Below are 13,082 nucleotides of genomic sequence, written 5' to 3'. Positions count from 1 at the left end.
GAGCTTCCCCTATTTCATCCCTTTTCACTTTGAATTATAGTTTTCCGTTTGTGCTGTAAATAATAGCCTTAACTGTGTAGCTCTGAAATACCCCTTCAAATTGGGTAATCTCAATCCACCCAGTTTTACTGGAAGAATCGGTTTATCCCACTTGACTGACAGTCTTCCCCTTCCAGATAACATTAGTTGTCATCCACAACTTCTGCTCTGGTTGATAAAATATGCCTGACCTGTGTACAAGACTAATGGGACTAAAAATATTTTAACTGCTTGTATCTTACTATACTTATAACAAAGCTTCCATTTTCTCAGTCTGTTATTTTTTTTTTAGTCTCTTCTCACGTATCCTTAGCTGCCACACCAGAATCATTTTAATCCATACTCACTTACTTTATCATGTCCCCATAAATATGGACATTGCTGAACCAATTTATATGTAGGTACAGAATTTACTGCCATCGCCTTTGTTTTAGCTACATTAATTTTGTATCCCCAAAAAGATTTGAAACAGTCTCTAAAACTCAGTGTAATGTCTCTTTTCTGGTTTTGTCAGGTATAAAATAACATCTGCAGATACAGACAGCTTTTCTTGATTACCATACCAATTATATCCTTGAATTTCTGAATCCCTTATTTTCATTGCCAATGGTTCTAAAGATAATGTAAACAGAGGGGAAAGAGGACTCCCTGCCTGGTTCCTCTGCTCAAGAAGACATTATCAGAGGACCCCACCCACTTTAAATGTTCACCTCCGATCCCTCGTATATACTCTTAAAATCAACCTTATAATTTTTTTATCCAGGAAAGGCAAATGTTTCCATTGCCCTGTTCACAAAGAAATAGATTAGTACTAGGCTAGCTGCCCTTGCGAGCCATTTTAAGCCTAGCCAATTATCACTTGTGAGACTCAAACCCTGCACCTTAGGTAAACACCTTAACCATTAGGCCACCCTCCCAACAATGATCACAGTTTACTCTGGGAAATCTTCTCTGCATCAAGACCAAACAACGGTATTTTCTTCCAACATTCTGCTTCCGTCTGGATCATCAATGTTGTTAAATGTAGTCAAATGTTTGCCTCCCCGCCACAAAACCACACTGATCCATACGTATCAATTTCAGCATTACTTTTGCCATTCTTTTAGCCATTACAGACATGAACACTTCATAGTCATGGCTTAGTACTGAAATGGGTCTGAATGAAGCTGGATCTGATGGATCTTTACCCTCTAGGTACTACCGCTACCACTGTTTTCTTCCAGGATGCTGGTGTTTCTCCTCCTTTTACACTACTGTTGAGCAAAACCTTCCAGATCTTCAGTTTTTTCCCCTCCTAGCTTCTGAACTTCTACAGGTATACCATCTATTCCTATCCCATAGATCACAATTTTTATCTCACTTCCTCCTATCATAACCATTAATAATTGTGCCTCATCTACCTCTAAACCTGGCATATTTAAATTCTTCCATAAACATTTCCATTTGCATTCTCTGCTTTATACAAATAGAATTTCTGAAATATTTCTAATGCCTCTACAGGATCTCGTTACAGTCCTTGTTATAGGGTCCCTAAGCTTGGCAATAGCTCTTACTTTCTGTTGCCCGAGTCATTGTGCTAAAAGTTTTTGTGCTCTAGTTTTACTATCAAAAAAAAAAAAAAAAAAAAAAAAAAAAAGTTGCTTAACAGCAATCTTTCTAAACTAGTGTATCTTAAAATTGAGGTAATCCCTTATTTTCTGCTTGGCATTCTGCAGTTGATCCTCCTCTTCGTTCTGGGAAATTCCCCCTATTCTGCAATACTTAAAATAATTCTTGTTTGTTCTTAACCATAGCTTACTTTATTTCCACCCTGTTTTTTTAAACTCCACCTTAATTTTATCCCACTCCCTAGCTATATTTTCAGAAGTAAATGTTATCCTCTCGAATAGCTCCTGAATAATCTCCACTACCCATCCATTAAATTCCTCTCTTCAACAGATGGGTGGGAAAGTGCCAGTGTCTCATTTTTATTTCATTATCCTGTGTTTTTATTTTAGTTATTATTGGCGCATGATCTGAAAGTTATTGGGCGAGTATGAAGACCTTCAATTAAATGCACGTGTTCCTGTGAAATGTAAATTCTATCTAGCCTATCCCAGTTTTTATATCTTTGGGAATAAGTAAATTCACTCTAAACTTCTATTACTGAATTCACATCTTCCATGCAAAATATTTTCATAAATATTCTTTGCCGATAACAGATTACTCTTTCTTAAGCTCCATTATAGAAGTTTTAAGTGGAATATAAATACACCTGTGTAATTCCTCTTACCTATTCAGTGTAATCCTCTTTCCCTATTCAGTAGCCCCTTAGCACTACAAGTCTGCCACTATTATATATTTTATCCTCTTCTATAACTATTGGACCGCCTCTTGCAATTAATATAATGTACTCCTCTTTTCTTTTGTCCCAGAATTTCCGCTGAATAACCATCCTGAAAACTTTTCTTTAATCAAATTCATATGTTCAGTTTCAAGTGCATCTCCTGTAGCAGCTATCTGTACTCCACATGTTTAATATAGTTCACTATTGTTTTTTTGTATTTACCTGTGTGACCATTGATATTTAAAGACTTTACAGAAAGTATCACTGTATTACAAAGATACTATTCCCACCTTTCATATACAACTTGTTAAAGGTCTAGTTCCAGCTTCTGTGTTACATGCATACACAACTTCCATATCCATTTGAGCCTACGTCACATCTTACACAACTATGTTTAGTTTGAAAACCCTCAAAATACCACTCTAAAACCTATTAAATACTTACACACAAAACTATGTACATCTTCAAGTTTTACCCTCCTAATATAGGGGGGGGAATGTTGCATTTGTACTTCTAAGTGCCAACTAGTTTTGTTTTGTATAGCTCTCCCAGCTGGAACACCCCTGAATGTTTTATCTCCTAGCCATTTTCTCTTTTACTTTTCCCCAGCCAAATCACTCTCCGCCACACTGTAACCAATTTCTCTTTACGAGATTTTCTCCATTGAGACAGGAGAGCCAGACAGCCAATTTGCCATTATCAGACTGGTTCTCAAGTCAAGTCTTCATGGAGACTGTCAATTTGTCAGATTGTTTTGGTAGAATATTCAAATTTCTTTCATTAACTTACTTTCTCATAAAACTGGTTCCCAATTCATTCCAAGGTCCTTAAATCCAGTCACTCCCCCATGCAAGAATGGAGAAAAAGCACATATTTTTTCTTTTGTCATGCTCTTAACTAGGCTTCCCCCCCCACATGCAAAAAAAAAAAAAAAAGCACCTATTTACAATCCCCATTACACTTAAAAAATAACTAACTGAGAAAACTATTTTATAACATGCAAAGAAAATCATACACCACAACAGTAAAAAAAAAAACACACACATTTCTCCCCTCCCCAAAGCATTTTATGAAGATTAACAAAGTAGGGCATTTCCATTAGAATCCTCCACAAGTCCAAATTCTGAAAAAGTAATATTTCTGGATTTTCTTGCTTTGTCATATTTGACAATTATTGCATTGTAATCCCACATTAAGTTACTGGTTTATTACTGTTCATGTTCAGCTCCATCACCAAAATCCTGTCTCAACTCTCTTGCTCCTTTTCCATTGAAAAAAAGTAGAAAAGGTTTCACAGGTACAGATGTTCTGTGGTCTTTACTACCAAGAACAAGAAGCAGAATCTCCTATTTCCTAATCAAAAAATAATTAGGACGACAGCTGGGTACAGCAGATCAAATCTCTCACCTGCATTTTGACATTCCCTGAATGGTGGAAATTTACTCCTCTTCTGCCTAGTGTACAGTGAGTAATTATTCTCCACAAACACACTGCTGTCTCCAACATTTAGTATTTTGTCTTTCTGCCACAGTTTTGTCAAAATAAACTCCTTCTGCCTGTAGGATTGCATCTTTACTACTAAAGGTCTAGGTTGCTTTCTCATAGCCAGGTTTGGAGCGCACACACAATGTGCCCTTTCAACTAACAACTTCTGCTGTGGAATACCAGTCCAGTTGCTTATTTGTGCTTTCATAAAATTAATGCAGTCTGTTCTTTCCAGCTTCTCTGGTACAGCTGAAAATCTCAGGTTTCCCCAAGTGCTATAATTTTACTTTTGAAACATCTCTTCCTGAGCAGTCTCATACTCACCCCGCCCTTTCTTCATTTCAGCCTCTTGATTTTTTTTTGCAGCTTTATCACCTCATGTGAACACTCGTTTAAAGCTTCTTACATTTTTTCCAGCCTTTTGTTTGCGTTGATATACTCCCATCAGCGTACAGTTGACTTGCTACTGGAAGTCATGCCTGGAGATTGCTACTGGAAGTCATGCCTGGAGATTGCACTGCTTTTTACTAAACAGCTGCGGAACTTTCCTCAGACAGTTTGTCACTTTTTGTAGCAGATTTTTTCCAGGTCCTCTAACTTCTTTCTTCCTGACATCCAGGCAATACACTTCCTTACCAGTTACTGAAATTTACCCATAAACACAGAAGTACTGTCCTTCTCGGTTGAGTTTCTGTTTTCACACTGGAAAAGCTAGAGTTAAGCGATTACTCAATATGCAAGCCATCTTGGAAGTCCCCTACCTAATCTTCCTTGATGTCCTTCAGAAAAATTAAAATACTGGTAGATTTTATAACAATTCGGCCTACCACATTAATTACTATCCAAAATAAAATAACACTGGTAGCTTTGTTAACTAAGTTACTCCGTTCTTAATTTTGAATAAAATTTCAAAATTCCTTTTTTTTTTTTTTTTTTTTAATTTGGATTTGTTTTCCAGGGTAGAGCACTGACCTCCATGAACCTTTTTTAGACTTAGCCTAGTAGTGGTGTCTGGTTATGTGATTTGCTCAGAGTCACACAGTTAGGCATTGGAAGTTAAGGGAATCAAACTTTAGCATCCTCCAAGCCAAAGCTCCTTAAATGGATAAATGTCTATCCTCATTAGCAATCAGGTTAGATACACAAAAATGTGACCTAAATAGGGTTTCTTAACTTGTAAAATCTTGCATTAAATGGCACCATCTGATGTTTTACACCCAGATATCATGGTGACAGACTACTGATGAGGTTATAGGTTACTGAACATTTAACATGTGAATCTACCACCAACGGAGTATTATAATATAAACAAACAGTCAAAGAAAATTTTATTTCATTTCCATTACCTCAAAATAAAAAAAATTGTTAAACCATTTGAAAGCACCTCATTGCATAGACTGAGTTCATTACATTTCCAAACAAAAAACTCACCAAGGTGGTGATTTCCATACTAGTGCACTTACCTCCTGTATAGTAGCCATATGCATAAATCTCCCTGCCAATGATCCAGATTGCTCCTAGCAAGCTAGATGCTCGCTAAAAATCAAAAGAGAAACAATTATTCTGTGTTTTGGAATATTAAAAGCATGGAACGTGACTACAGGCCTTTAAACCACAGCAGGAAAAAAATAAGTAACACAAACCGCTGCATATCATGCCTACTACCTTTCCTCATTTTTTGAATAAATTTGGACAAACAATAAAGTACAAGCCTTACATAATTTAAATGGGGCTACACCTGCACAAGTCAGACCCCTAGATAACCACTTCATTATGACATTACCTTTAGATACATCAACTCATTATCTTTAGAATGGACAACAGTCAATCTACACTAAAGCTTTTAACCAAATGTATTGTTAAAATGCAACATTTCTAGATAGTACTTCACAGGAGATGACCTTATGCACAAAGCACTATTGTACCAGTAACTTGTACAGGGATGAAACCAAAAATAAAAAGCATGGATAACTAGTATATGTGGTGTTTTGAGTGAGTGACAGAGGAAATAATTTGTACTGCTGGACTAAAGAAAAGGTTCTGTGACAATAAACAATCAGCAAGTTTGGTATACTCGTTTCTAAACCAAAAGAAAAGATAATTAAACTTATAATAGGAAACAGGAAGGATTCATTCAGAACAAAAGATATGTAAACATAGAAAGTTTAAGTTATTTGGAAGGGCTGTCTCCATGGCCAGTATGTATGGAGTCTGGACTGTGGCTCATATGGCTCTAACTGATTAGCAATACCAGCACATGGTGTTTCTTTAGAAGGTGGGAATGGCCTCCCCTCGCTAACTTATCTTTGTGAAGTAATTGCTGGTAGGTCTGTTGCATTCCCGACACCTGGTGGACATATATACACACACATTATATATCACGTATTTATTTTACATTTGCCAGGATAGTCCAACTGGATACATGTCCATTTTCAGTGGAGGCCCGGGGAGAAAAGTTCCACATAGACGTTAGCAAACAATTGTAAAAACAAAGTGATTATATACAATGGGTTAGTAGTGTTCCCTAGTAGGGTCTCAATTCTCATGGACAGACAAAAGTAAAAGACATGAGATTGGAAGCAGAGCTTGGTGATGTAGTTATAAGTTATAATTGCAGAATATGCTTTTAGTTCGTAACTTAAATCAGGGCTGGTACATGTGCATAGCCAATTTACTTTTGAGATACTGTTTGAGGTTTTTTTTTTTGAAGAGACTGAAGATTGTAGGGTTATATAGTTTGGCAACGAATTCCAGGTTTTACCAATGAAGTTGGCAAACAGGGATTCATCAGCACAGTTATTACCTTTGTGGGTTTGGACCAGTAGTTTATCGACTGACCGTAGGGATCTTAGGTTGCTATATGGCTTAATAACATTTTTACGTGAGGGGGGTATCCTCACGGTGGTACAAAATTTTGTGCACTATTAAGAGTGGATTGAATTAAGCTGGGCAGTTCTAGCCACTCTCGAGGTGTGATCGGGCAACTGCAGTACTAGCTAGTGGGGTTAAAAATGCCTCGTTTATATACAGTGATCCAAGCTTATTGATGGTCTGTATGGTTTTGTTGACCTGTAGGTCAAATTTGAGATTACTGTCTAGGAGAACACCTAGCAGTTTGGTGTGATTATCTGGAGAAATAGTGGTGGATCTACTAGTGGGTATTGGGGTTCAGAAGCAGGCGTTGGTTGGCGAGTCAGTTCTCGACAGTGTTATTTTGGGTTAAGATTTGCAAGTCGGATGGGGAGGTGGTTGAGCAGATGAGAGTGGGATCATCTGCGTATTGAATGCAGGTGGCTTTAGAGATAGCAGTTTGGAGGTTGTTAATAAAAATAGAGAAGAGTAGTGGACCTTGTATGGACCCTTGAGGGACAACAAGTGAGAGGTAACTGGCTGGAGAGTTTGCCCTGCCATAGTACAGTCAGGTAGGACTGGAACCACCGGATAGCAGGCTTGTTGAAGGAAATAGATTTTAGTAAAAGAATGAGAAGTCCGTGGTTGACCATGTCAAAGGCTTTTGATAGGTCAAGAAAGAGGGCAGAGGTTAGCCTATTGTCATTCTGGTTTTGGTTTATGGCAGTAGTAAAGGAAAGGAGGGCTGAGGTGGTGTTGTGGTATGGCCTGAAACCATGCTGGGAGTCAGATAGTAAGTTATTCTGTGAAAGGTATTGCATTAGTTGCTTGTGTACACATTTCTCCATTATTTTGGAAGAATGGCAATGGGTCTATAGTTGGATATGTCTGAAGAGCTACCACAGTTATGGAGTGGGATGACGCGAGATATATTCCAGAGGGAGGGGAATAGCATTTTCGGATAAGGTTCTGTTGACGAGGATAGATACAGGATATGCAATGGCATCTGCAGCCACTTGTAGGTACTCTGCAGGGAAGAGGTCAGCAGCGAGGGTGGTAGGTTTTAGTTTTTTTAGAAGTGTTTTGATAAAATGTTTTGATAAAACTAGTGGATATTGGTTGGAAACTACATTCTGGGCGATTATTAGGTAGATTAGGCATGTGGTTTAAGTTAGAGGGGGTTAGTTGATTTGCTAGGGATTGGATTGTTTCAGTGAAAGTTATTAAAGGCGCTAGCTATGGTCTCTGGGGAACTATGGGTGTAGTTAGCCGGGGCTGGGGTGGTGGAGTGACCTGGACAAAGTAGTCTATTTAAGCCTGCCCAGAACTTCTGAGGGTTGTTTTGGCGTTTTTATAGGAGATTTTGTTAGAAGCTTTTTTTATCCAATAAAATAGATTTTTTTGCATCATTCCCGAGTCGACGATATTTTAGATCGTCAAGTGGGACTTTGGTTGTTCTCCAGCTGGCCCAGGCTCTGTTTCTAGTTTTGATTTTAGCTTTGATATCTTTTGTGAGCCATGCTTCTGTATTTGATCTAGTTTTTATTGTACGTGCTGGAGCATGGGAATCAAGGATACTAAGGAATTTAGTGTTAAAGTGATCCATGGCCTCCTCAGTTAGATTTTTTAGTTTTGACCAGTCAACTGCTTTTAATTCATTTTTGAATATAGCAGCAGCAAAGTTTTTCCCGTTTCTAAATGTTTTATATTTGGGCTGGTGAGGGTTTCCTGCCTTATGTATTATGATATAGGTTAGTCAATGGTTGCGGAGGTAATCAGGGAGAGTACCAGCTGTGTACAGTTGGGGATGGTTATTAACTAGGATCCAGTCTAGGATACATTCCTTATTGGTTGCTTTGTTTATCCTAGTGGGAGAAGTTATGGTCTGTTTAAACCCAGATGAGTGGGGGGGGGGGGCGGAGGAGCAGGGGTGCCAGTCGGTGTGATCACCACCAAGAACTATGGTTTCTTGGGGATAGGTAGTGGATAACCAGTAAAGGAGATCTTCTAGGGTATTTAGGTTGTTGCCTGGTGGAATGTATGCACAGACGATGTTCAAGTGTTAGTTTTGGTTAATGTGTAGCTTGGTTATGTGGAGTTCCGCATTATTGAATTGGTAAGGTTGAATGGTGTCTCTCTTAACGGTTAAGAGTATTTTTGTAAAGGACTGCTATCCCACCTCCTTTCCTTGTAGCACGATCTAACCAGTGAATATCGTATCCTGGAGGTAACGACTCATTGTCAGTAGTACTAGGTTTAGCCAGGTTTCCGTTTCCTTAAGACACATTGTCTGGGGAGGGGGCTGCTAGGAGGGTGTGTAGTTTGGGAATATTATTGTTAATCTAACATTTAGGTGAAATGCGAGGAGGGAACAAGTGGGAGTATTCATGGGTAGCTTGACTGTGGGGGTTGTGGTAGCGGAGTGGAGGTTATTGGGTGTGGGTGGGCCAGAGTTAGGATTAATGTCTCCATGTGTTATAAAGTTATAGTGACAGGACATACTGAGCTTTAGGAGTTTATCAGCTTTACATAATCTTAGTCTTTAGGATGATGTTTTGTGGCTGTACAGGGTGGTATTTTATAGATGGTGGAATATTCGGTTTTTGCATTTTGATAGGGACTGTATATACATACACACATACATATATACATACATACATATATATACATACACATATATCTATCTACATACACACATCCATATACACACACACATATATACATACACACATATATATATATATATATATATATATATATATATATATATATATATATATAATTATATACACACATTATATCTATATCTATATCTCTATCTATATCTATATATACACACACACGTGTGTGAACATATATAAATACACACACGTGTGTGTGTGTAATATATATATATATATATATATATATATATATATATAATCACACACACACTTTATAATCCCAAAATATCTAATTTCAGAATCTTGAGATCATAAATCTGAAACCTTAAAATTCCGAAACCCCAGAAGTGCGAATTTCAAAATCGCGACTCCTACACTAACCATACACCACAAACACATACACACACCTTCCCCCCACACACAAACCTACACTACATACAAGCAGAGGGGCAAGCACCCCTGTACTCCCCACACACCTCCTACTTAAAATGTAGCAACTCCAAGGTCGCTCTACACAAATGCACAAAACCACCACCATACAAGCTACATTCCCTAGTGCACACACACAACACACACAAACACATCACAGTAACAAAACACATTGAAACACACTAAAGCCCCTAACCAAAACAGAAACACTTATTGAATCTCCAGCTATCCATTCACACAGCGCAACACCAGAAACATTAATTCAACATCTCCGGACTTATAGACCGGGAAAGTCCGAATGGAGCCAGGTCCATTTTCAGTGGAGGCCCGGGGAGAAAAGCTCCACTTAGACAGTTACAGATGAAGAATCCTAGCAATTAAAAATATTACAAGCATAGTTACAGATGAAGAACATAGTACATTCAGTAGATAACTAGCATCTGTTCTATCCACAACGTCACAGTAGATATTAACAATTGCTACATTAAGAAGTTACTGCCATATAAGTAGTAGATAGGCATGGAAGTATCAAGAGCTTGCTGTAGTCAAATGTAGTTTGTGGGGTGGTGGAGGGTAGGTGGAGTGGGAGAAGTTAGGGGAGAGTTACAAGGGCATAGCCAGCATGTTTTTAGGTTCGCTTTAAGTAAAGCTTTGAAGTGGGTGCATTATGGTAGAGAGGTTATTGTTGGGGGGGGGGGGGTGTTCCATAATTTGGCTATAGCACTGGAGAATAGCTATTCTCCAGCAGTGTTATTGGCTCCAGTAAATTGAAATTGATTCTTGTTGCTGGATCGTAGTAGTCCGGTGGTGAGATAGGGTTGGAGTACATACTGGAGGGATGGGACCCTTAGAGGATGGTTAAACCAGTTTGTGGGAGAGTGCGAGTCGATACCATTGAAGGAGGCGAGGGAGTTCTAGCCAGTCTAGTTCAGTAAGTGAGAGACTGTGTTAAGATGCCCCGGTGGCAAATTTGATTTGTTTTTGCAAGTCTCAAGTTTATTTAGATCGCATTGCCTTAGGTTGGTATATATTAGATAGGCATAATGTAGGTTGGAGATGAGGTGCGAATTTGCAACTGAAATCCTAGCTGCTTTGGTGAGGAATTGCTTATTTCTGTATAAGGCATGGTCATGGATATGTGAATGTCAAATTTGAGATTGTGGTCCATTTCAACTCCTAGCAATTTGGTGTGATCTGTTGGGTGGATGGTGGTGTTGTCTCTTGCTGTGATGAGAGTTGTTTTGAGTATGTTTGGTGGGTTCGAAGATGAGGAGTTTAGTTTTATTTGGGTCGAGTATTAACTGGGCATCAGATAGCCAAGTTTCAACAGAGGAAAAGGCATCATGTGTGACCATTTGCAGTTTGGGTAGGGACTGGGCTGAGCAGATGGTCGAATCATCTGCATATTGTGTGCGCGTGCCATGTTTGGTGGCAGAGGCCACACACACAAGCTCAGAGATTGCCATATCTCAGAGAAAAGGCAATATTCCAAGAAATGGCTTCTCAGACTTAGTATATGAAAATACGTTCTTTCAAACATGCAGCCTCTTCGTTTCAGGATTTGCTCTAGCAGGTCTTGATATTTCAAATGTTTATCATCATCATCCTGTACACAAATAACTGCTAGCAAATCTCATTTTAAAGATAGTGAAGGATATGCAAACAACAGAAGTGGGTGTCTTGATTAGAACTCTTATCTAAGGGAAGGATGCAGATGAAACATGAAGCCTGCCACCAAGTCGCTTGTTGCAAACCATTTATAGCTTGCAATAACACAGGCTTATTATTACCGATTTGCACTTGCTCTGATCACTGAGGATACCAACATTAATAACCATCAGTAGTCAATCAGAGCCGCTGTGGTTCAAGTGCAGATACAGAACAGTGTTTGCAAATCCTGTAATTCAATTCTCCTACCACTAGAACATTGCCTCCTGGTGAAGCCATTGCATAAGCATAAAGACCAAGACTACAACATGATCACAAAAAAATACAAACTACGGAATTTAAGGGCTGCAGCCAACAGAGCTGGCTGCTTGTTTATTGTGCCCTTTTTTCCCCATCATTTGGTACACTGCTGCAATTTGTAAAAAAAAAAAAACTGCACACTGTCTATAACTGCTGTTCTGGCGAGTTATCTTAACACTGCAAATGATTGATATACAGCCACATAATTTTCACAAGGGCCCCAGAGTCATTCATTACTGAGACTAACTGAGAAAATAAGGAGCTCCCTGTTTATAGTACTACTGATGAAGGATGCACACACAGTTGGTTTACTGAATCATCCTCCGGGAATTTATAAACTGACTGAGATATGTTACAGTTCACTGGTGCATTTGTGAATATCTTCGGAGGACTGGACTGTTGCTTCAGGATTTTTTATGTTGCTGTTAGCCGATTCACTAGAGAGCTTCCATTTTATGTTGCAGATACTGCTAATGGCTCATAGTGCATTTCTGAATTTTAGAAGGGCTGTTTTAATTTTCACATTTGGCTGTAAGTTGCTGCTTGGAATCCTATACTGCCAAGTGATCCAGGACCAGTTTGTTAGCCCATTTCTGAATTTTTTCATGACATTGGATAAATACATACTTTCAAGACTGACAATTTCAAACTGTCCGAGTATTTACAGCCATTTGTTAACTGGACTCCATATAATTACCATGTTGGACTGTCCAGTTTTTAACTAGCATTTTAAAGCTACAGTGCATTTTTGTTTTTTTTTTTCATTCTATTAATTCAATGTTTTTGAAAATAAAGTTATGCTGCCCCAAAAATTAGAAAAACTGCATTACACCAGGGGATATTGTACCTGCTCCTTTCATGAGGGTATGATGGACCTCACTGGCCAACAGCAACAGTGTTGCTAAATTTTAGAGAGATTAATACTCAAGAATATAGAAATAAAAACAATGGGAGGACATGCGTATGGCTCCCAAACATGCAACAAATTCTATAAGATTTAGGACCTTTGTCTGGAAGTGTTTGAAGAGATTCCTTTATATCCCATGCAGACTCAATTTTTCCTCATGTGGATGGGTGTGATCGAGAAGAGAGCGTTAACTGGGAACATATGTTTTGGGAGTGTAATGAGTTGACAAGAATACTTGGTAAGAAAATGAGTGTAGTTAAATTATTTTTTGAGCTGGGATACAGGATCTGAGCTGCCTAAACAGAGTAAGGTCTTGTTAAGTTTAATACTGGTGGCTGCCAAAAATCAATTACTAGAAAATGGACATCGGAATTTATGCCATTTATACTTTAAGTACAAAACATTTTAAGAGATA

At 38.4% G+C, this 13,082-nt stretch overlaps 1 protein-coding gene across 1 annotated transcript in view; it reads right to left on the bottom strand.

Moving 5' to 3' along the window:
• The window catches only part of MGST3 (microsomal glutathione S-transferase 3), a 97,410-nt gene that overhangs the window by 45,784 nt on the left and 38,544 nt on the right, over positions 1-13,082 (bottom strand). Inside the window, 1 exon segment of the mRNA XM_044085399.1 lies at positions 5,314-5,386. Coding sequence (XP_043941334.1) covers positions 5,314-5,386 — 73 coding nt within the window.

Source organism: Protopterus annectens, chromosome 10.part0 (genome assembly GCF_019279795.1).
Source record: "Protopterus annectens isolate FY-2018-M chromosome 10.part0, PAN1.0, whole genome shotgun sequence".
Taxonomy (NCBI): Eukaryota; Metazoa; Chordata; order Ceratodontiformes; family Protopteridae; genus Protopterus; species Protopterus annectens.
This window is presented reverse-complemented; position numbering and strand designations above follow the sequence as displayed.